At 41.8% G+C, this 25,181-nt stretch overlaps 1 protein-coding gene across 4 annotated transcripts in view; it reads right to left on the reverse strand.

Moving 5' to 3' along the window:
* Positions 1–25,181, reverse strand: part of SOX5 (SRY-box transcription factor 5) — a 488,205-nt gene that overhangs the window by 15,331 nt on the left and 447,693 nt on the right. For all 4 annotated transcript variants that reach the window (XM_053719111.1, XM_053719110.1, XM_053719112.1 and 1 more), the window contains one exon: positions 20,848–21,020. In XM_053719111.1, coding sequence (XP_053575086.1) covers positions 20,848–21,020 — 173 coding nt within the window. The remainder of the gene's footprint in view (positions 1–20,847; positions 21,021–25,181) is intronic.

The following is a 25,181-nucleotide window of genomic DNA, read 5'->3' on the forward strand; positions in this document are numbered from 1 at the left end:
TAAGCATTTCAAGCACAGGCCCTGCTGAGTGAGGAACTCTAGAGCGTATCACAAACTGCAAATCTTCCATATCTAGGTAATGTGCTCTCCAATAACTGGAAAACAAGCATGTACTGCCTATAAAGGTGTCAATATAACAATGCCGGTTGTATTCCTTCTTGAAATGTCCTGACTGTAATACTACAGAGGCTGGTATTTAGTGTGTGCATCGGCTCTGACTGTAATACTACAGAGGCTGGTATTTAGTGTGTGCATCGGCTCTGACTGTAATACTACAGAGGCTGGTATTTAGTGTGTGCATCGGCACTGACTGTAATACTACAGAGGCTGGTATTTAGTGTGTGCATCGGCTCTGACTGTAATACTACAGAGGCTGGTATTTAGTGTGTGCATCGGCTCTGACTGTAATACTACAGAGGCTGGTATTTCGTGTGTGCATCGGCTCTGACTGTAATACTACAGAGGCTGGTATTTAGTGTGTGCATCGGCTCTGACTGTAATACTACAGAGGCTGGTATTTAGTGTGTGCATCGGCTCTGACTGTAATACTACAGAGGCTGGTATTTAGTGTGTGCATCGGCTCTGACTGTAATACTACAGAGGCTGGTATTTCGTGTGTGCATCGGCTCTGACTGTAATACTACAGAGGCTGGTATTTAGTGTGTGCATCAGCTCTGACTGTAATACTACAGAGGCTGGTATTTAGTGTGTGCATCGGCTCTGACTGTAATACTACAGAGGCTGGTATTTAGTGTGTGCATCGGCTCTGACTGTAATACTACAGAGGCTGGTATTTAGTGTGTGCATCGGCTCTGACTGTAATACTACAGAGGCTGGTATTTAGTGTGTGCATCGGCTCTGACTGTAATACTACAGAGGCTGGTTTTTTGTGTGTGCATCGGCTCTGACTGTAATACTACAGAGGCTGGTATTTAGTGTGTGCATCGGCTCTGACTGTAATACTACAGAGGCTGGTATTTAGTGTGTGCATCGGCTCTGACTGTAATACTACAGAGGCTGGTATTTAGTGTGTGCATCGGCTCTGACTGTAATACTACAGAGGCTGGTATTTAGTGTGTGCATCGGCTCTGACTGTAATACTACAGAGGCTGGTATTTAGTGTGTGCATCGGCTCTGACTGTAATACTACAGAGGCTGGTATTTAGTGTGTGCCTCGGCTCTGACTGTAATACTACAGAGGCTGGTATTTAGTGTGTGCATCGGCTCTGACTGTAATACTACAGAGGCTGGTATTTCGTGTGTGCATCGGCTCTGACTGTAATACTACAGAGGCTGGTATTTAGTGTGTGCATCGGCTCTGACTGTAATACTACAGAGGCTGGTATTTCGTGTGTGCATCGGCTCTGACTGTAATACTACAGAGGCTGGTATTTAGTGTGTGCATCGGCTCTGACTGTAATACTACAGAGGCTGGTATTTAGTGTGTGCATCGGCTCTGACTGTAATACTACAGAGGCTGGTATTTAGTGTGTGCATCGGCTCTGACTGTAATACTACAGAGGCTGGTATTTAGTGTGTGCATCGGCTCTGACTGTAATACTACAGAGGCTGGTATTTCGTGTGTGCATCGGCTCTGACTGTAATACTACAGAGGCTGGTATTTAGTGTGTGCATCGGCTCTGACTGTAATACTACAGAGGCTGGTATTTAGTGTGTGCATCGGCTCTGACTGTAATACTACAGAGGCTGGTATTTAGTGTGTGCATCGGCTCTGACTGTAATACTACAGAGGCTGGTATTTAGTGTGTGCATCGGCTCTGACTGTAATACTACAGAGGCTGGTATTTAGTGTGTGCATCAGCTCTGACTGTAATACTACAGAGGCTGGTATTTCGTGTGTGCATCGGCTCTGACTGTAATACTACAGAGGCTGGTATTTAGTGTGTGCATCGGCTCTGACTGTAATACTACAGAGGCTGGTATTTAGTGTGTGCATCGGCTCTGACTGTAATACTACAGAGGCTGGTATTTAGTGTGTGCATCGGCTCTGACTGTAATACTACAGAGGCTGGTATTTCGTGTGTGCATCGGCTCTGACTGTAATACTACAGAGGCTGGTATTTAGTGTGTGCATCGGCTCTGACTGTAATACTACAGAGGCTGGTATTTAGTGTGTGCATCGGCTCTGACTGTAATACTACAGAGGCTGGTATTTAGTGTGTGCATCGGCTCTGACTGTAATACTACAGAGGCTGGTATTTAGTGTGTGCATCGGCTCTGACTGTAATACTACAGAGGCTGGTATTTAGTGTGTGCATCGGCTCTGACTGTAATACTACAGAGGCTGGTATTTAGTGTGTGCATCGGCTCTGACTGTAATACTACAGAGGCTGGTATTTAGTGTGTGCATCGGCTCCGACTGTAATACTACAGAGGCTGGTATTTAGTGTGTGCATCGGCTCTGACTGTAATACTACAGAGGCTGGTATTTAGTGTGTGCATCGGCTCTGACTGTAATACTACAGAGGCTGGTATTTAGTGTGTGCATCGGCTCTGACTGTAATACTACAGAGGCTGGTATTTAGTGTGTGCATCGGCTCTGACTGTAATACTACAGAGGCTGGTATTTAGTGTGTGCATCGGCTCTGACTGTAATACTACAGAGGCTGGTATTTAGTGTGTGCATCGGCTCTGACTGTAATACTACAGAGGCTGGTATTTAGTGTGTGCATCGGCTCTGACTGTAATACTACAGAGGCTGGTATTTAGTGTGTGCATCGGCTCTGACTGTAATACTACAGAGGCTGGTATTTCGTGTGTGCATCGGCTCTGACTGTAATACTACAGAGGCTGGTATTTAGTGTGTGCATCGGCTCTGACTGTAATACTACAGAGGCTGGTATTTAGTGTGTGCATCGGCTCTGACTGTAATACTACAGAGGCTGGTATTTAGTGTGTGCATCGGCTCTGACTGTAATACTACAGAGGCTGGTATTTAGTGTGTGCATCGGCTCTGACTGTAATACTACAGAGGCTGGTATTTAGTGTGTGCATCGGCTCTGACTGTAATACTACAGAGGCTGGTATTTCGTGTGTGCATCGGCTCTGACTGTAATACTACAGAGGCTGGTATTTAGTGTGTGCATCGGCTCTGACTGTAATACTACAGAGGCTGGTATTTAGTGTGTGCATCGGCTCTGACTGTAATACTACAGAGGCTGGTATTTAGTGTGTGCATCGGCTCTGACTGTAATACTACAGAGGCTGGTATTTCGTGTGTGCATCGGCTCTGACTGTAATACTACAGAGGCTGGTATTTCGTGTGTGCATCGGCTCTGACTGTAATACTACAGAGGCTGGTATTTAGTGTGTGCATCGGCTCTGACTGTAATACTACAGAGGCTGGTATTTAGTGTGTGCATCGGCTCTGACTGTAATACTACAGAGGCTGGTATTTCGTGTGTGCATCGGCTCTGACTGTAATACTACAGAGGCTGGTATTTAGTGTGTGCATCGGCTCTGACTGTAATACTACAGAGGCTGGTATTTAGTGTGTGCATCGGCTCTGACTGTAATACTACAGAGGCTGGTATTTAGTGTGTGCATCGGCTCTGACTGTAATACTACAGAGGCTGGTATTTAGTGTGTGCATCGGCTCTGACTGTAATACTACAGAGGCTGGTATTTAGTGTGTGCATCGGCTCTGACTGTAATACTACAGAGGCTGGTATTTAGTGTGTGCATCGGCTCTGACTGTAATACTACAGGGGCTGGTATTTAGTGTGTGCATCGGCTCTGACTGTAATACTACAGGGGCTGGTATTTAGTGTGTGCATCGGCTCTGACTGTAATACTACAGAGGCTGGTATTTAGTGTGTGCATCGGCTCTGACTGTAATACTACAGAGGCTGGTATTTAGTGTGTGCATCGGCTCTGACTGTAATACTACAGAGGCTGGTATTTAGTGTGTGCATCGGCTCTGACTGTAATACTACAGAGGCTGGTATTTCGTGTGTGCATCGGCTCTGACTGTAATACTATAGAGGCTGGTATTTAGTGTGTGCATCGGCTCTGACTGTAATACTACAGAGGCTGGTATTTAGTGTGTGCATCGGCTCTGACTGTAATACTACAGAGGCTGGTATTTAGTGTGTGCATCGGCTCTGACTGTAATACTACAGAGGCTGGTATTTAGTGTGTGCATCGGCTCTGACTGTAATACTACAGAGGCTGGTATTTAGTGTGTGCATCGGCTCTGACTGTAATACTACAGAGGCTGGTATTTAGTGTGTGCATCGGCTCTGACTGTAATACTACAGAGGCTGGTATTTAGTGTGTGCATCGGCTCTGACTGTAATACTACAGAGGCTGGTATTTAGTGTGTGCATCAGCTCTGACTGTAATACTACAGAGGCTGGTATTTCGTGTGTGCATCGGCTCTGACTGTAATACTACAGAGGCTGGTATTTCGTGTGTGCATCGGCTCTGACTGTAATACTACAGAGGCTGGTATTTAGTGTGTGCATCGGCTCTGACTGTAATACTACAGAGGCTGGTATTTAGTGTGTGCATCGGCTCTGACTGTAATACTACAGAGGCTGGTATTTAGTGTGTGCATCGGCTCTGACTGTAATACTACAGAGGCTGGTATTTAGTGTGTGCATCGGCTCTGACTGTAATACTACAGAGGCTGGTATTTCGTGTGTGCATCGGCTCTGACTGTAATACTACAGAGGCTGGTATTTAGTGTGTGCATCGGCTCTGACTGTAATACTACAGAGGCTGGTATTTAGTGTGTGCATCGGCTCCGACTGTAATACTACAGAGGCTGGTATTTAGTGTGTGCATCGGCTCCGACTGTAATACTACAGAGGCTGGTATTTAGTGTGTGCATCGGCTCTGACTGTAATACTACAGAGGCTGGTATTTAGTGTGTGCATCGGCTCTGACTGTAATACTACAGAGGCTGGTATTTAGTGTGTGCATCGGCTCTGACTGTAATACTACAGAGGCTGGTATTTAGTGTGTGCATCGGCTCCGACTGTACATTTATAACGTTTGTACATTGAGAGTAGAGGAATGATTTTCTAATGCTTCTTGGTTGTGTTTTATAACTTTTTGTTATCAGTACTCTCTTTCTGAATCTCTTCTATCAACATAACTCTGTGCCCTGCTGTTGCGGCACGTCTGTCTCTTCTTTTCTTGCTATGTCTTCTCCTTGTCTCTGTCCAGTTGGCTTTACTTGTCTGTCTGCCTCTTCAGCCTTTTGCAGCTATCGAGCAAGAAGCAGACCCTAGCAACAGTGTGACTATAATAACACAAAGACTTCACTTGCTATGGCAGTTTTAAGTGATATTGAAAAAAGGGATTCTGTAAACAGAATTAAAAACAGAATCCTCTTCATTTATGGAACCTTTTTAAACTGACATAAATGCATTTCTTAGTCCGTTGGGTATTATGATAATTATTTTTAGGAGGGAAATGAAAGGGTAAAAAAGAAGACATCTAGGATCACTATGTTTTTTAAGCAATCAAACCTCTTGAATTGTCAAGTGCTCTGCAGTGAAACATTTCTATACCCAGTTTGCTTCTTACTGTTTTCAGTACTGTTCTACTGTGAGATGGTTTTGCAACTAACTAAATGTTACTCTTTATATGATCTCCAGTACCTACAAGGGCTATGACACAAATAGGATTCTAGCATCATACAACAGCCAATTACAGTTTCTATCATCATTAAAATAATGAACAAACATTAAACATTTTTGTAAGCACTGATAATGTATTGTAACTAAATGCCAAATAAATATGAACAGAGTCTATAATATATATGAAAGTTATCTTAAATAGAAGACGGAAATAGCAAAAAAATCAAATGAAATAAAACACATTGTAAATGCCGGGTGAGATTACAAGAAGCCTTCCTGGTGGTGCTTTTTATAGATGTCTATTATACCAATAAAAGCACCACAGAAAATAGACCACCGACGAAGATGAAAGAATATTTTGATGTTATAATGATTAATTGGTTGTCTTTTATTACTCTGGAACGAATAAAGAAAGCTACGAAAAGCCCCCTTTCCTAATCATAGCTGAGATCTTCCTTCGATAAAGGACAATAAACCTCCTACAAGATTAATAAATAAAACACACATTTATATACATTTAAGGGCTGTTTGTCGGGAGTCCCAATGGTTTTGGTAAATTAATCCTGTGATAATGAATCTCAGAACAGTCATTTTTTGTGTAACACTAATAAAATGTTCACAGTTTCCTTTTGTTATTTGTTCTTGTATGAAAGGGTCGGCCAAGGTTTGCAGGGCTTCTGAAATGACAAAGGATGTCAGTGGACCTCTCATGTTATACATTAAATACCTATGGCCTGAGGTCAATGACTAAATAGAATATAATAAAATTCCATTAGTAGCTGACACGGTTTATCTAAAGAGTGACAATGCAAGCACATGTTTGGATACCTACATATGATTGCCTGTGTTTGTTAGAAAGCTGAGATTAATCAGCAAGTGAGCTACCAACCAAACACGTATCCATGTACTGTTAACCATCTATTAAAACACTAAGGGGCCTATTTATTGTGTGTCTGTCCGACATGATCTGATCAGCGGATCAAGTCCGACAGACATCGCTGAATGCGGAGAGCAATACGCTCTCCGCATTCAGCATTGCGCCAGCAGCTCTTGTGAACTGCTGGTGCAACGCCGCCCCTTGCAGATTCGAGGCCAATCAGCCGCTAGCAGGGGGTGTCAATCAACCCGATGGTATTTGATCGGGTTGAATTGCGGCGATGTCTGTCCGCCTCCTCAGAGCAGGCGGACAGGTTATGGAGCAGCGGTCCATACGGAGCTTGATAAATGGGCCCCCATGTGAGCTCAAACCTGTCTAACTAACGTCTTCCAGCGACCATCCCATAACCTATAAACCACTCCCAACCACATGGCAAACTGTCACAATTTAGAGATCTTTACCCCTGGTGAACCCCCAACCGCCAAGTGACTTCCCAACTATTTAATGAGCTCACATTATTTGGTAAGCTCCTTAACCGCCTTGTGATTTCCCCCCGAGAGATCTCATATCTAATTAAAGGGACAGTCAACACCAGAATTGTTGTTGTTTCAAAATATAGATAATCCCTTAATTTCCCATTTCCCAGTTTTGCATAACCAACACTGTTATAATAATACACGTTTTACCTCTGTGATTACCTTGTATCTAAGCCTCTGCAGACTGCCCCTTATTTCAGTACTTTTGACAGACTTGCATTTTAGCCAATCAGTGCTCACTCCTCTGTAGATTCACGTGCCTGAGCTCAATGCTATCTATATGAAACACATGAACTAACACCTTCTAGTGGTGAAGAACTGTCAAATGCAGAGGCGGCCTTCAAGGTCTAAGAAATTAGCATAGAAACCTCCTAGGTTTAGCTTTCAACTAAGAATACCAAGAGAACAAAGCAAAATTGGTGATAAAAGTAAATTGGAAAGTTGTCTAAAATTGCATGCCCTATTTGAATCATGAAAGTGTTTTTGGACTTGAGTGTCCCTTTAATGAACTCCAATTTCCAAATGTTCTTGTTCCATCACCAGGTGAGGTCCCATATGAGTATTTTTTTTGGAACGTTACACAATATTATTTTTCTAACTGAAAAATACAAAAAGCTAAGAATATTAGTTGGACTCCCCTTAGCATTGCTCACAGTTATTTCGCACATCAGAGACAATAAATAAAGCAGCAACATGTGCTGAATGTAACGTGTACATATATGCTAGATCTATGTAAGTCAGAGTTGTGGCATCTCACAAATGTCATGAAATAGCACAAAAGATGAGTAGTGGACCGTTGCTCACATCAAATTACTGTCACTTAATAGCAATGCTCCATAATTCACATTGTTAACAAAAACCCTTATTTGCTAATGCTTTTTGCAATTACTCTTCTCCTGGAAAGTGCATTTTATAATCCATTCATTGCCAGAGGTGGCCCTACCAAGAAATACCCCTCTGTGCACTGCATTAATGTGCTTAACCCATTGGCTGCTGGATGGCAGATGTGTAATGAAAAAACACCATGTACCGCTTAGGTTCCTTCAAATAAATGTAACAAAATTCTATATTAAAACTAAACAAAACATTCTTTATGAAATAAGTAAAACCAGGATTTGTGGAAAATTAATATAGGGATTTCAAATAAGAATGGCGACTCTCAAGCCACACTTCTTAAATTCCTATAACTTAACATTTCTGTCATTAGAAAAATAAAATGAAATTGTTTTGCAAATCTCCTTGCTCATACATAATCACTCACTGCCATGCGTGGGCTCCCATTAGCTGCACATAGTGGCACTGTGACAAATGATGCAAGGCAGAATAAACCGAAAAAGTATTTTACTGACCATCTGTGAAAATAAGGCACGCAGCCATAAAACGCACACAGCTGTAAACATATACAAACTGTGCGTGGAAAAGGGCGAGGAATGGCTGGACCTTAAACTCAAAGTAATCAAAATGTTTAATGTGTCTGCAATATGAAACAGCTCAAACAGAGAATATTTCAGTAACAGCACAAACCTGCATCCTACGTGAACGGAACAAGTTGGCGATTCAGAAGAGAGATGGAGCTAGAGGCAAAGTATTCAGTTCTCATTTACAGAAGTTGGAACCTTGTATCACTGTGCAAATAGTATTAGAAACGCACAGCTGTAGAGTCGGTGTCACTGAAGAGTCATGATGATCAGCACAGCTATGGTTTTATTATAAAGCTGATCTTTTCTGCAGCATGAACCTGTTCAAGGTAAACCTTTATCCGAAACCTCATCTCTTCATAGAAAAGCATTGCAACCATAGACAAACTTCTGGTCTTTACTTTACAAAACCAGAATGCTCCTGTTAAATATTACGTTCAATAATAATATTTATCAGGCATGAAGCCCAGTGCAGGTATGAAAAAAGGGTGCATATATGTAGATGCTATTGGTTGAGGGAAGCACACGGTTTGATAGCTGGCACTGTGTCACTGGTGCTCTGCGCAGGTGTGTGAGTTAACAAACAAGCACACAACCTACCCTTGTATATGCAATAGATGTCATGCATATGACCTACTCTTGTATATTCAGTAGATGTCATGCATATGACCTACCCTTGTATATGCAGTAGATGTCATGCATATGACCTACCCTTGTATATGCAGTAGATGTCATGCATATGACCTACCCTTGTATATGCAGTAGATGTCATGCATATGACCTACCCTTGTATATGCAGTAGATGTCATGCACACAACCTACCCTTGTATATTCAGTAGATGTCATGCACATGACCTACCCTTATATATGCAGTAGATGTCATGCACACAACCTACCCTTGTATATTCAGTAGATGTCATGCACATGACCTACCCTTGTATATTCAGTAGATGTCATGCACATGACCTACCCTTGTATATGCAGTAGATGTCATGCACACAACCTACCCTTGTATATGCAGTAGATGTCATGCACACAACCTACCCTTGTATATGCAGTAGATGTCATGCACATGACCTACCCTTGTATATGCAGTAGATGTCATGCACATGACCTACCCTTGTATATGCAGTAGATGTCATGCACACAACCTACCCTTGTATATTCAGTAGATGTCATGCATATGACCTACTCTTGTATATGCAGTAGATGTCATGCATATGACCTACTCTTGTATATGCAGTAGATGTCATGCATACAACCTACCCTTGTATATGCAGTAGATGTCATGCACACAACCTACCCTTGTATATGCAGTAGATGTCATGCATATGACCTACCCTTGTATATGCAGTAGATGTCATGCATATGACCTACCCTTGTATATGCAGTAGATGTCATGCATATGACCTACCCTTGTATATGCAGTAGATGTCATGCATATTACCTACCCTTGTATATGCAGTAGATGTCATGCACACAACCTACCCTTGTATATTCAGTAGATGTCATGCACATGACCTACCCTTATATATGCAGTAGATGTCATGCACACAACCTACCCTTGTATATTCAGTAGATGTCATGCACATGACCTACCCTTGTATATTCAGTAGATGTCATGCACATGACCTACCCTTGTATATGCAGTAGATGTCATGCACACAACCTACCCTTGTATATGCAGTAGATGTCATGCACACAACCTACCCTTGTATATGCAGTAGATGTCATGCACATGACCTACCCTTGTATATGCAGTAGATGTCATGCACATGACCTACCCTTGTATATGCAGTAGATGTCATGCACACAACCTACCCTTGTATATTCAGTAGATGTCATGCATATGACCTACTCTTGTATATGCAGTAGATGTCATGCATATGACCTACTCTTGTATATGCAGTAGATGTCATGCATACAACCTACCCTTGTATATGCAGTAGATGTCATGCACACAACCTACCCTTGTATATGCAGTAGATGTCATGCATATGACCTACCCTTGTATATGCAGTAGATGTCATGCATATGACCTACCCTTGTATATGCAGTAGATGTCATGCATATGACCTACCCTTGTATATGCAGTAGATGTCATGCATATGACCTACCCTTGTATATGCAGTAGATGTCATGCACACGATCTACCCTTGTATATGCAGTAGATGTCATGCACATGACCTACCCTTGTATATGCAGTAGGTGTCATGCACACGACCTACCCTTGTATATGCAGTAGATGTCATGCACACAACCTACCCCTGTATATGCAGTAGATGTCATGCACACGACCTACCCTTGTATATGCAGTAGATGTCATGCATATGACCTACCCTTGTATATGCAGTAGATGTCATGCATATGACCTACCCTTGTATATGCAGTAGATGTCATGCATATGACCTACCCTTGTATATGCAGTAGATGGCATGCACATGACCTACCCTTGTATATTCAGTAGATGTCATGCACACAACCTACCCTTGTATATGCAGTAGATGTTATGCATATGACCTACCCTTGTATATTCAGTAGATGTCATGCACATGACCTACCCTTGTATATGCAGTAGATGTTATGCATATGACCTACCCTTGTATATGCAGTAGATGTCATGCATATGACCTACCCTTGTATATGCAGTAGATGTCATGCATATGACCTACCCTTGTATATGCAGTAGATGTCATGCACACAACCTACCCTTGTATATGCAGTAGATGTCATGCACACAACCTACCCTTGTATATGCAGTAGATGTCATGCATATGACCTACCCTTGTATATGCAGTAGATGTCATGCACACAACCTACCCTTGTATATTCAGTAGATGTCATGCATATGACCTACCCTTGTATATGCAGTAGATGTCATGCATATGACCTACCCTTGTATATGCAGTAGATGTCATGCATATGACCTACCCTTGTATATGCAGTAGATGTCATGCACACAACCTACCCTTGTATATGCAGTAGATGTCATGCACACAACCTACCCTTGTATATGCAGTAGATGTCATGCCTATGACCTACCCTTGTATATGCAGTAGATGTCATGCACACGACCTACCCTTGTATATGCAGTAGATGTCATGCACACGACCTACCCTTGTATATGCAGTAGATGTCATGCACACGACCTACCCTTGTATATGCAGTAGATGTTATGCATATGACCTACCCTTGTATATGCAGTAGATGTCATGCACACAACCTACCCTTGTATATGCAGTAGATGTCATGCATATGACCTACCCTTGTATATGCAGTAGATGTCATGCACACAACCTACCCTTGTATATGCAGTAGATGTCATGCATATGACCTACCCTTGTATATGCAGTAGATGTCATGCACATGACCTACCCTTGTATATGCAGTAGATGTCATGCACACAACCTACCCTTGTATATTCAGTAGATGTCATGCATATGACCTACTCTTGTATATGCAGTAGATGTCATGCATATGACCTACTCTTGTATATGCAGTAGATGTCATGCATACAACCTACCCTTGTATATGCAGTAGATGTCATGCACACAACCTACCCTTGTATATGCAGTAGATGTCATGCACATGACCTACCCTTGTATATGCAGTAGATGTCATGCACATGACCTACCCTTGTATATGCAGTAGATGGCATGCACACAACCTACCCTTGTATATGCAGTAGATGGCATGCACACAACCTACCCTTGTATATGCAGTAGATGTCATGCACACGACCTACCCTTGTATATGCAGTAGATGTCATGCACACAACCTACCCTTGTATATGCAGTAGATGGCATGCACACAACCTACCCTTGTATATGCAGTAGATGGCATGCACACAACCTACCCTTGTATATGCAAAAGATAGCATGCACACGACCTACCCTTGTATATGCAGTAGATGTCATGCATATGACCTATCCTTGTATATGCAGTAGATGGCATGCACACGACCTACCCTTGTATATGCAGTAGATGTCATGCATATGACCTATCCTTGTATATGCAGTAGATGGCATGCACACAACCTACCCTTGTATATGCAGTAGATGTCATGCACATGACCTACCCTTGTATATGCAGTAGATGTCATGCACACAACCTACCCTTGTATATGCAGTAGATGTCATGCACACAACCTACCCTTGTATATGCAGTAGATGTCATGCACACAACCTACCCTTGTATATTCAGTAGATGTCATGCACATGACCTACCCTTGTATATGCAGATGTCATGCACATGACCTACCCTTGTATATTCAGTAGATGTCATGCACACAACCTACCCTTGTGTATTCAGTAGATGTCATGCATATGACCTACCCTTGTATATGCAGTAGATGTCATGCACACGACCTACCCTTGTATATGCAGTAGATGTCATGCACATGACCTACCCTTGTATATGCAGTAGATGTCATGCACACGATCTACCCTTGTATATGCAGTAGATGTCATGCACACGATCTACCCTTGTATATGCAGTAGATGTCATGCACATGACCTACCCTTGTATATTCAGTAGATGTCATGCACACAACCTACCCTTGTATATGCAGTAGATGTCATGCACACAACCTACCCTTGTATATTCAGTAGATGGCATGCACACAACCTACCCTTGTATATGCAGTAGATGGCATGCACACAACCTACCCTTGTATATGCAGTAGATGTCATGCACATGACCTACCCTTGTATATGCAGTAGATGTCATGCACACAACCTACCCTTGTATATTCAGTAGATGTCATGCACACGACCTACCCTTTTATATGCAGTAGATGTCATGCACACAACCTACCCTTGTATATTCAGTAGATGTCATGCACACTACCTACCCCTGTATATGCAGTAGATGTCATGCATATGACCTACCCTTGTATATTCAGTAGATGTCATGCATATGACCTACCCTTGTATATGCAGTAGATGTCATGCACATGACCTACCCTTGTATATGCAGTAGATGTCATGCATATGACCTACCCTTGTATATGCAGTAGATGTCATGCACACAACCTACCCTTGTATATGCAGTAGATGTCATGCACACAACCTACCCTTGTATATGCAGTAGATGTCATGCACACAACCTACCCTTGTATATTCAGTAGATGTCATGCATATGACCTACCCTTGTATATGCAGTAGATGTCATGCACATGACCTACCCTTGTATATGCAGTAGATGTCATGCATATGACCTACCCTTGTATATGCAGTAGATGTCATGCACATGACCTACCCTTGTATATGCAGTAGATAGCATGCACACGACCTACCCCTGTATATGCAGTAGATGTCATGCACATGACCTACCCTTGTATATGCAGTAGATAGCATGCACACAATCTACCCTTGTATATGCAGTAGATGTCATGCACACGACCTACCCTTGTATATGCAGTAGATGTCATGCACACAACCTACCCTTGTATATGCAGTAGATGGCATGCACACACCCTACCCTTGTATATGCAGTAGATGTCATGCACATGACCAACCCTTGTATATGCAGTAGATGGCATGCACACAACCTACCCTTGTATATGCAGTAGATGTCATGCACATGACCTACCCTTGTATATGCAGTAGATGGCATGCACACAACCTACCCTTGTATATGCAGTAGATGTCATGCACATGACCAACCCTTGTATATGCAGTAGATGGCATGCACACAACCTACCCTTGCATATGCAGTAGATGTCATGCACATGACCTACCCTTGTATATGCAGTAGATGGCATGCACACAACCTACCCTTGTATATGCAGTAGATGTCATGCATATGACCTACCCTTGTATATGCAGTAGATGGCATGCACACAACCTACCCTTGTATATGCAGTAGATGTCATGCACATGACCAACCCTTGTATATGCAGTAGATGGCATGCACACAACCTACCCTTGTATATGCAGTAGATGTCATGCACATGACCTACCCTTGTATATGCAGTAGATGTCATGCACATGACCTACCCTTGTATATGCAGTAGATGTCATGCACATGACCAACCCTTGTATATGCAGTAGATGGCATGCACACAACCTACCCTTGTATATGCAGTAGATGGCATGCACACAACCTACCCTTGTATATGCAGTAGATGTCATGCACATGACCTACCCTTGTATATGCAGTAGATGTCATGCACATGACCTACCCTTGTATATCCAGATGTCATGCACACGACCTACCCTTGTATATGCTGTAGATGTCATGCACATGACCAACCCTTGTATATGCAGTAGATGTCATGCACATGACCTACCCTTGTATATGCAGATGTCATGCACACAACCTACCCTTGTATATGCAGATGTCATGCACACGACCTACCCTTGTATATGCTGTAGATGTCATGCACATGACCAACCCTTGTATATGCAGTAGATGTCATGCACATGACCTACCCTTGTATATGCAGTAGATGTCATGCACACAACCTACCCTTGTATATGCAGATGTCATGCACACAACCTACCCTTGTATATGCAGTAGATGTTATGCACATGACCTACCCTTGTATATGCAGTAGATGGCATGCACACGACCTACCCTTGTATATGCAGTAGATGTCATGCACATGACCTACCCTTGTATATGCAGATGTCATGCACACAACCTACCCTTGTATATGCTGTAGATGTCATGCACATGACCAACCCTTGTATATGCAGTAGATGGCATGCACATGAACTACCCTTGTATATGCAGATGTCATGCACACAACCTACCCTTGTATATGCAGTAGATGTCATGCACATGACCTACCCTTGTATATGCAGTAGATGTCATGCACACAACCTAACCTTGTATATGCAGTAGATGTCATGCACACAACCTACCCTTGTATATGCAGTAGATGTCATGCACACAACCTAACCTTGTATATGCAGATGTCATGCACACGACCTACCCTTGTATATGCAGATGTCATGCACACAACCTACCCTTGTATATGCAGTAGATGGCATGCACACAACCTACCTTTGTATATGCAGTAGATGTCATGCACACAACCTAACCTTGTATATGCAGTAGATGTCATGCACACGACCTACCCTTGTATATGCAGTAGATGTCATGCACACGACCTACCCTTGTATATGTAGTAGATGGCATGCACACAACCTACCTTTGTATATGCAGTAGATGTCATGCATATGACCTACCCTTGTATATGCAGTAGATGTCATGCACACGACCTACCCTTGTATATGCAGTAGGTGTCATGCACACGACCTACCCTTGTATATGCAGTAGATGGCATGCACACAACCTACCCTTGTATATGCAGATGTCATGCACACAACCTACCCTTGTATATGCAGATGTCATGCACACGACCTACCCTTGTATATGCAGTAGATAGCATGCACACGACCTACCCTTGTATATGCAGATGTCATGCACACGACCTACCCTTATATATGCAGTAGATGGCATGCACACAACCTACCCTTGTATATGCAGTAGATGTCATGCACACAACCTACCCTTGTATATGCAGTAGATGGCATGCACACAACCTACCCTTGTATATGCAGATGTCATGCACACAACCTACCCTTGTATATGCAGATGTCATGCACATGACCTACCCTTGTATATGCAGTAGATGTCATGCACATGACCTACCCTTGTATATGCAGTAGATGTCATGCACACAACCTACCCTTGTATATGCAGTAGATGTCATGCACATGACCTACCCTTGTATATGCAGTAGATGTCATGCATATGACCTACCCTTGTATATGCAGTAGGTGTCATGCACACGACCTAACCTTGTATATGCAGATGTCATGCACACGACCTACCCTTGTATATGCAGTAGATGGCATGCACACGACCTAACCTTGTATATGCAGATGTCATGCACACAACCTACCCTTGTATATGCAGTAGATGTCATGCACACGACCTACCCTTGTATATGCAGTAGATGGCATGCACACGACCTACCCTTGTATATTCAGTAGATGTCATGCACACGACCTACCCTTGTATATTCAGTAGATGTCATGCACACGACCTACCCTTGTATATTCAGTAGATGTCATGCACACGACCTACCCTTGTATATGCAGTAGATGGCATGCACACGACCTACCCTTGTATATGCAGTAGATGGCATGCACAATATAAGCTATTCTTAAAGGATGTTTAAAAAAAATAATAGCTGTACAATCTCTAGAAAAGTGCAGTATTTCTATATATTTTTATAAAAGAAAATGCAAATTTGTGTATTTTTTTTCTTTTGTTGTTTTCTGTTGAATTTTAATGTTAAAGGGACACTAAACTCAATTTTTTTCTTCCATGATTCAGATAGAGATGCAATTGTAAGCAACGTTCTAATTTACTCCTATTATCATTTTCTCTTGCTATCTTTTTTTGAAAAAGCAGAAATGTAAGTTTAGGAGCCAGCCCATTATTGGTTCAGCACCTGGGTTACGCTTGCTGATTAGTGGTTTCATTTAGCCACCAATCAGAAACCAATACCCAGATGCTGAACTAAAAATGGGCTGGCTCTTAAGCTTACATTCCTGCTTTTCAAATAAAGATACCAAGAGAAGGAAGAAAAATTGGTAATAGGAGTAAATAAGAAAGTTGCTTAAAATTGTGTGCTCTGTCTGAACCATGAAAGAACAAAATTGGGTTCAGTGTCCCTTTAAGGCAGATAAAGTGGATTAAAAAAAATGTATCTCATAAGCAGGATAAATCTCGTGAGCTATCACCACATTGAACTATAGACAGTCGATGTCAGAGGAAGATCAGAAATAACACTAACCAGAGCTTGGTACATATATTAGCAAACAATAATCTACGTCTGCCAGGGAGAGCTGCAGCACATTGCAGCAGAATGCGTTAAAGTGCTCTCTTGCAGCTAAAGGGTTACAGGCAACAAATCGCACTAATGTGATTTAATAAGATTTAAGTTTTAATTAAAAAATATTCCAGGACATACGTGTAAGGCAAGCTATGTATATAGCTACAGATCCCAGATTGCCCGGTGTTAAGTACATAGTTGTATGTCATTATTTGCATTTAGTACTCATGTCTGGCTCCCTGTGTAACGTTCTACACTGTATGTTCAGTATTTGGCTGCTGCGCCTAATTATTCACGTACTTATTCAATAGCAATGGCAGCAATAAAATCGTTAGTGAATATTGCTTTCGGTGTTGGCCAACATGATTTTGCTGTTGCATTACAAAGTGCTGCTGTGCAGATCAATGAATTTATCATAAAAAACCTCCCTAAATTCAATATTTATTTTCAGGCACCCCCCTTAGCAAAAGACAACAAACACTAACTAGTACTGTATTGAATGGGGAAATAAATTACAGTTGCCGGAGGATTAGCTAAGTGAAAGCAGACAAGCAAACAGGAACCATGAACAATAGTGAAAGTAACCATAGTCCATGCAGATGGCTCCGGTCTGGTTACCTAATGAATAGGCTCTGCAGTCACTGGAACTGGCATAAAGTCATGTGTTAGAACAACAGCTGATCTGTATTAAAGAAGATTAACTCTCAGTGCCATGGCGGAGGGCTCTGGATTATTTTAATGTACTTCCATTTCTGTACAAGCCGTCAGCACAATTATTGCCCTCCTACGTGAATGACTGATCTATAACCACAGTTAAACAGCACGCTGCTTAGGGGCCCGAATGCTTCATGAAGATGAATTTCCATAGCATCAAAGTGCTTTTAATGGGCTTCCTGATCCAAGAACAAGACCTGCTTTGCAAGTATATAGAACTCAAGATGAAGACTCCCTGTCCAAAAGGATTTGGTCGGTTGTCACTTGACAATTCCCAGCTAGCACGAGGGAGGAGAAGGGGGAGATAGGTAGAGTTGTCTCTGCTTTGGATGATTAAAAAAAGAGTACAGATGCTTTCTGAATGCAACCAACTGCTGTATCCACAGCTGAATGCAATGCGCTTAACAAATAACGGCAATTTAGCTACGCTTGCGAGGAATAGCTCCAGTCACTTTGCATTAGCATCTGGCTGAGTGTTAAAGTCATTTTTACACGGGGAGCAGAGAAAGAGGAATTTCTGCTCCGAGCATCCTTTCAAGAATGCTTAAATATTTGAATATAAATTCCTTTGTGCTTGTGATCACTTCTTCACTTATCCGACACTGCTCTTCCCTCCCCGCTTCCCTACTCATAAAAGCAACCTGTTTATCAACTTTAAGCACCGAGCATGTAAGGACGCTAGCATAGGCGACACAGGGCATACTCCTCTGTACCGAGTGCCAGCACCCATAACTGACCCTTATTAGGCTATGGCAAGAGCTCTTACAAGTAGGATAAGTACTAATACTCATCCATGGAAATGTTCTGATTGGTGACACATGAGTTAAACAGCAGAAAAATAAACATGTAAGGTTTGGAAACCGTGTGATTCACCCAGCACTGGGTACCAGGTAACCCTCAGACTATGTTACGTGGTGTGAAGAATCAAGGAGTGGAGAAGAAGTGGCTCACAGGGTGAAACATAGCAAAAAGGATGAGTAGAATCTTTGGGATAACCCAATAGAAAGGTAGGTGAGATAGGTAGCTTCACTAACACAGGAGTTGACAGATTTAAGGAAGCAGGGCACATGGCATCTAAAAATGTAGTCCAGACTTCTCCCTATCTCAGATTTTAAGCAAACGTCTTTATAAGAAGACCTTCCCTGGCTCTCTCTGAAACATCAATATTCTAGCCAGCTATTAAGCTTCATATTAATTTCTTAACCCCTGCATCATCAGCCTCTTGCGCCTCACTCAGAACCTGATGCTCTAAAACTCGCTGTCATGGAAAGGAATATCGCTACAGCCCTTGCATTGGCAGACCTCACTAAATTCCCTAAAAAAAGGCTGGATACAAATCCCAACGAGTGACGAGCTGCCTCCCATAGAAAGTGATGACGCTCTCTGAAATTGCCGAATCGCACACGGAGAGCAACATTTCTTTTCAAGCAGATACATACATATAAATCAAAATATGCATTTTTCTACTAGTATATTTAATACGGTCTAAATTTTGAAACAAACTCGCCAGCTCTCATTTTGTGAGATAAAACAGTGAGATACACAGGTGTCGTATATAATTTGTTTTGTTATCTTTGTATCCATCCTTTGTTGAAAAGCATACCTAGGTAGGCTCAGAAGCTGCTGATTGCTGGCTGCACATATATACCTCAAATTATTGGCTCATCCATGTGCATTAATGTTTCATCAACAAAGGATACCACAAAAATTAAGCAAATTAGAAAAATAGAAGTAAATTGGGAAGTTCTTTAAAATTGTATTCTCTATCTGAATCCTGAAAGAAAAAGTTTGGGTTTCATGTACCTTTAAATATGATTTTGAATTGCATAAAATATTATGTAATTTAAATTCACATTTTATTTGAAACGAATTCAAATGCATTTTATCTATATTATTTTTAGTATGTACTACAATTACGGTTTTTACATTGTACTTTCAATATGCTTTTTAAACTGTGAATATTATTGAGTACTATAGTGTAATTTATGTTTCTCTCCTTTACGTATGAAAGTATAAGTTATGCCCCTTAGTGAGATACAGAGCTATTAAGGTGAAATTTGTGTATAGAAGAACCTTGTAGCACGGCCGTATCTTTTTAGAGAATCTAACTTTAGCGAAGTGCTTTAGAGAATTGGGACCTCAGTTCCCTGTCTCTCTAGGTAGACCATTCACAAGAACCACAGCAGAGTGCGAGCTGTAATGAATCTGTTTCAGAGAACAAATACATTAGTGAGGATGAAAAGCTTTACGTGTGGTACCCTATACCAGTTAGTCATTTAGAAAGCTCACTGGTCACTGCAAGAACGGCAAAATGTTAGTCTAAGGCTAGAGCAAAACCAAGGTGGCATAAGGCTGGGCACTGACAGACAGTAAGCTGCTATAACTGACAAGGAGACTTTGTGTCTATATTAAATGAATTAGGTATTATTTCCTGACCTTTTCTAGCCTATTGATAATGAATAAACAAGAATTTGTCACTGAAATAACTTAACATGACAGTGCTGCTGGAGATTGATGATCGCGGCGCACCACATCCTGCATGACAAAATTATAATGGCTAAATAGCGCAAAGCTGAACTGAGTATCAACTGAGATTAGGCTCCTAGAGAGACTTGGATATCTGCAAATCCTGCTCTGATCTCGGTAACATATGCAAGCATTTCCATCAAGCACGACTTCCAATCTAGCTGAGAGATTTCAAGAACTTAAAGCAAAAAAAACCCCAGAACAACGACTGACAACCAGGAAACAGGAATTAACAGGCTGGAAAGCTTTTATAAGGATTTAGTAATGCAGTCATTAAGATGAGCTCTCACAAAACAGGGTTTTAGCAACTAACCTTTTCTGTCCTGCAGTTATTGAGACCCAGGCTGTTAACCATGGCCACCTTCCCATCTAGAACTTGCTGCTCCCGTCTGAGTTGCTCCTTCATCTGACGAGCTTCTTGAATAGCCTTAGTTACAGCATCGTGATCGTTTAAATAACCCGTTGACGTTATAGAAGACAGGATATCTGAAAGAAAGCAAAAAATAGTTTAAATTAAAACAAATACACAAGTTATTTCACATATAACTAGAATAAAGACTGCTAGAGTTATGTTCCACCACAAGTTATTACACAGCAGTAAATAAGGTTCTTTTTACTTATTTCAATGGCTACAAATGCCCCTTCAAGGCTATATTGATCAATTGATATTATTTTATGTAACCTGATTTTCTGTTGAAACTATGGGGCTTAGGATAGTGCAGAGTATACTGCAGGTACACAGCATAGACATATAACTGGGCGCCATCTACAATCAGCCTGAAGACAAGATCACAGTGTCCTGAAAGCTGCAACTGCGCCCACTCTTGGTTTGCAATTCATCACCTGTAGATCATTGATGTTATTTTTTCACAAAGCAATGTATGCATTCAGCCTTATTTATCAATTTGTTCATTAAAATAAACTCCTCTCATTGGCAATTTCGCCAAAAAATGCAGCTGGTAGAAGGTGCCGCAAAATACCATTAAACCCTTCACAATGGATTGCAGGCCTAGGACTCTAGGGTTAAAAAATAGGACCACATTCTGATCTCACCATAGTTTAAGGCTGTTGACCATAACATTCTTGTAGTTTGATTGTGTCGCTGGCAACATTATAATTGGGATCATCACCCCAAAAACATTATCATCACAGCTGTGCAGATAAATAGAGATATAGGGGCAGAATTATCAAGCTCCGATTGGAGCTTTATGCCCCTTGTTTCCAGCAAGCATGAAGTCTTTAGACCGCTGCTCCATAACTCGTCCGCCTGCTCTGAGGCCGCAGACAGAAATCAACCTGATCGAATACGATGGTGCTGATTGACACCCCCTGCTAGTGGCCGATTGGCCACGAATCTGCAGGGGGGCGGCATTGCACCAGCAGTTCACCAGAACTGCTAGTGCAATGATAAATGCCGACAGTGTATGCTGTCTGCATTTATCGATGTGCTGCGGACATGATACGCTGCACCGTATCATGTCCGCTCGCACATTTATAAATAGGCCACATAGAATAATGTAGAGATAGATATCTATCAAGCTCCGAAATGGAGCTTGATGCCCCGTGCCAGAAACAGCAGTTATGAAGCAGCGGTCACAAAGACCGCTGCTCCATAACCTGTCCGCCTACTCTGAGCAGGCGGACAGACGTCGCCGGAAATCAACCCGATAGAGTACGATCAGGTTGATTGACAGCCCCCTGCTGGCGGCCGATTGGCCGCGAGTCTGCAGGGGGCGGCGTTGCACCAGCAGCTCGTGTGAGCTGCTGGTGCAATGCTGAATACGGCGAGCGTATTGCGCGCCGTATTCAGCAAGGTCTGGTGGACCTGATCCGCACTGTCGGATCAGGTCCGCCAGACTTTCTTAAATAGGGGCCATAGTTACTTCTGGAATAATATTTCTCTTTACAAAATATGGTTATCATTGGTAATGTTTTGTAACTATTTTAGTAATAATAAATTATGATCTCTGAATTAATCATTAAATAGTAAATTTAAAAAACCAAGTGATATTTATTATAGTTTCCATACGCTGAAACATACGTAATACGGATTATATGATTAAAGTATAAGAAAAAATATTTAAACAGCTGCATGCAGTCATTTTTGTCCTACGGTAAGGGAATTCTAAAGTCCGAGAACCTAATGTGTCATGAAAAAGAACCAATTAGAAAGCCCTACTTAGCACCGGTTATAATTTCTCACAAAAATACAGTTGTCATGACAGCAAAAAACAAAACACAATTAGAAACAGGATGAGCAGGTGACCCAGTTTTATTGCTAAAAACCAGGATGTCCAACCTTAACTTCCAACATTCCTTATATATACTATATTGCCAAACGCATGTGACCACCTGACCACCTATATAAGCTTGTTAAACATCCTATTCTAAAACCATGAGCATTAATATGGAGTTGGTCTCCCCTTTGTGGCTATAACAGCTGCATCTCTTCTGGGAAGTTTTTACCTCTAAATTGTGTGCCCTATAAACCAAAAGTGCATTTGTGAGGTAAGGAACTGATGTTAGATGAGAAGGCCAGGCCTCGCAATTAGTGTTCCAATTTATCCCTACATTTTTCAGTGGGGTTGAGGTCAGGGTTCTGTACAGACGACTCAAAATATCTACACACTAAACTCATCAAACTATATCTAGAATAGGAAAAGGCCTTTCCCAAACTTTTGATACAATTGTCTAAAATGTCTTTGTATACTGTAGCAATAAGATGACCCTTCTTAGAAACTAAGGGGCCTAGCTCAACCCTAAAGAAACAGCCCCAGACCATTATCCCTTCTCCAGCAAACTTTACAGTAGGCACTATGCATTCCGGTAGCAAATGTTCTCCTGGCATCCGCCACACCCAGAATCTTCCATCACACCGCCAGATAGTGAGTTGGAGATTCATCTCTCCAGATAACACATTTCCACTGCCCCAGAGTCCAGTGGCGACGTGCTTTACACCACCTCAGCCAAAGTTTGGCATTACGCATGTTGATGAGATGCTTGTGTACCGCTGCTCAGCCATAATAAACTATTTCATACAGCTCCCGACACAACAGATGATAGACAAGTTTTATGCACTTCGGCACTTGGTGGCCCCACTCTGTGAGTTTGCGTGGTCTACCATTTTGTGGCTGAGCTGCTGTTGCTCCTAGATGCTTCCACTTCACAATAACAGAACCTACAGTTGACCAGTGCAGGCCTAGCTTAAAGTCTGTGAGCTATTCAGAATGTTTGACTATGGAGATTGCATGGCTATGTGTAAGAGTTTATGCATCTGTTAGCAATGGGTGTGGTTTAAACACCAGAACTCAATAATTAATAGGAGTATTCACATTCTTTTTTCCAAATATTGTGTGTATCTATCTATCTATCTATCTATCTATCTATCAGTCTATCTATAAAACACAGAGATGCACTGCACTCTCAAACTGTACCGGGTACACATCCCATGCTCACCAGCCCAGCTCACAGCTTTCAGGGATTCAGGCAAGCACATAGTTGGATTAAAAGCAACATGGAAGAGTTAGTTACAGCATTTGGACAAATGGTGTTAGGCCCAGGACCACTTTAAGGTCTCTTCCTCCCTGGGTCTTTATCCTAACGCCACACAATGCATGCCTTCAACCAAACACACTGAGATACAAACAAGGGTGACACATGCCTTTTGTAATTTCTCTAGACACATACCAAACATGGGAAAGGACTGCACTATCAAACGGGACTGGGTACACATCCCATGACCCTGCAAAACTCACAGTCCTGGGTGCTCACCAGCACTTACAGCCAGCTGCAAAGCTTTCAGTGACTCAGACAGTTGACCCCAGACAAGCCTGGGTGCAAAGCCCATAGGGAAAATTACAAAACAAAATTATTAACACAACACACAGGCATGTGTTGTATGTATATATATATCTGGCTATCCTTTCACTATTAATTTAATCTGCTTTTGCTGTAAAATACTCCACTAGATTGTCTGTAATGCCTCAATGATGACATTGTCTTGCCCCTGCAACATCTTACACAGTGACTGGCTAAACCAGAGCACAAACTCACGTATATAGCTATCCCTAGATACAAGAAACATGGGACACACAGGGTTTTTGATTTGCAGCCCTTAATTGCTGATATATAGACTGCATATATAAAAAGTGAAATATGTAATTTAGTTTTATGATTAGAATTACCAACACCTTACACAGTTCCGTAAACGCAGGACAGACGTCACTGTTGCATAATATTTCTCCTGCACCAGACAGAAGAGTGTAAAAATAAACGCCAGGCAGAGGGACTGTGACAAAAAGTAAATCTAACCAGATTCATTGGTGTGATGTGACAGATGGAAGGATTGTAGGACAGAAGGCAGGCACTAATCGCACATAAAATGACCGGCTTGCCTGAACATGTTCTGTGGATTCCAGCAAACTTTACACCATAATCCATTTTTAGAACAAAAACATCTGGGCCATAAATCCTCTAATCTGCCAAAACACGCTATTAAATCCTATGATTTGTTGAAAAACACTAAGATTAAGAAAGAAAATATAAAATGGCTAACTGCCGTGTTGGGAAAGTGTTATTAATACTCTTTCTTTGTCCCAATTATGAATGTTCTGTTTCTAAAGAGCCCTGCCTAATCACGTCAGATTA

The sequence above is a fragment of the Bombina bombina genome, chromosome 6 (genome assembly GCF_027579735.1).
Source record: "Bombina bombina isolate aBomBom1 chromosome 6, aBomBom1.pri, whole genome shotgun sequence".
Taxonomy (NCBI): Eukaryota; Metazoa; Chordata; class Amphibia; order Anura; family Bombinatoridae; genus Bombina; species Bombina bombina.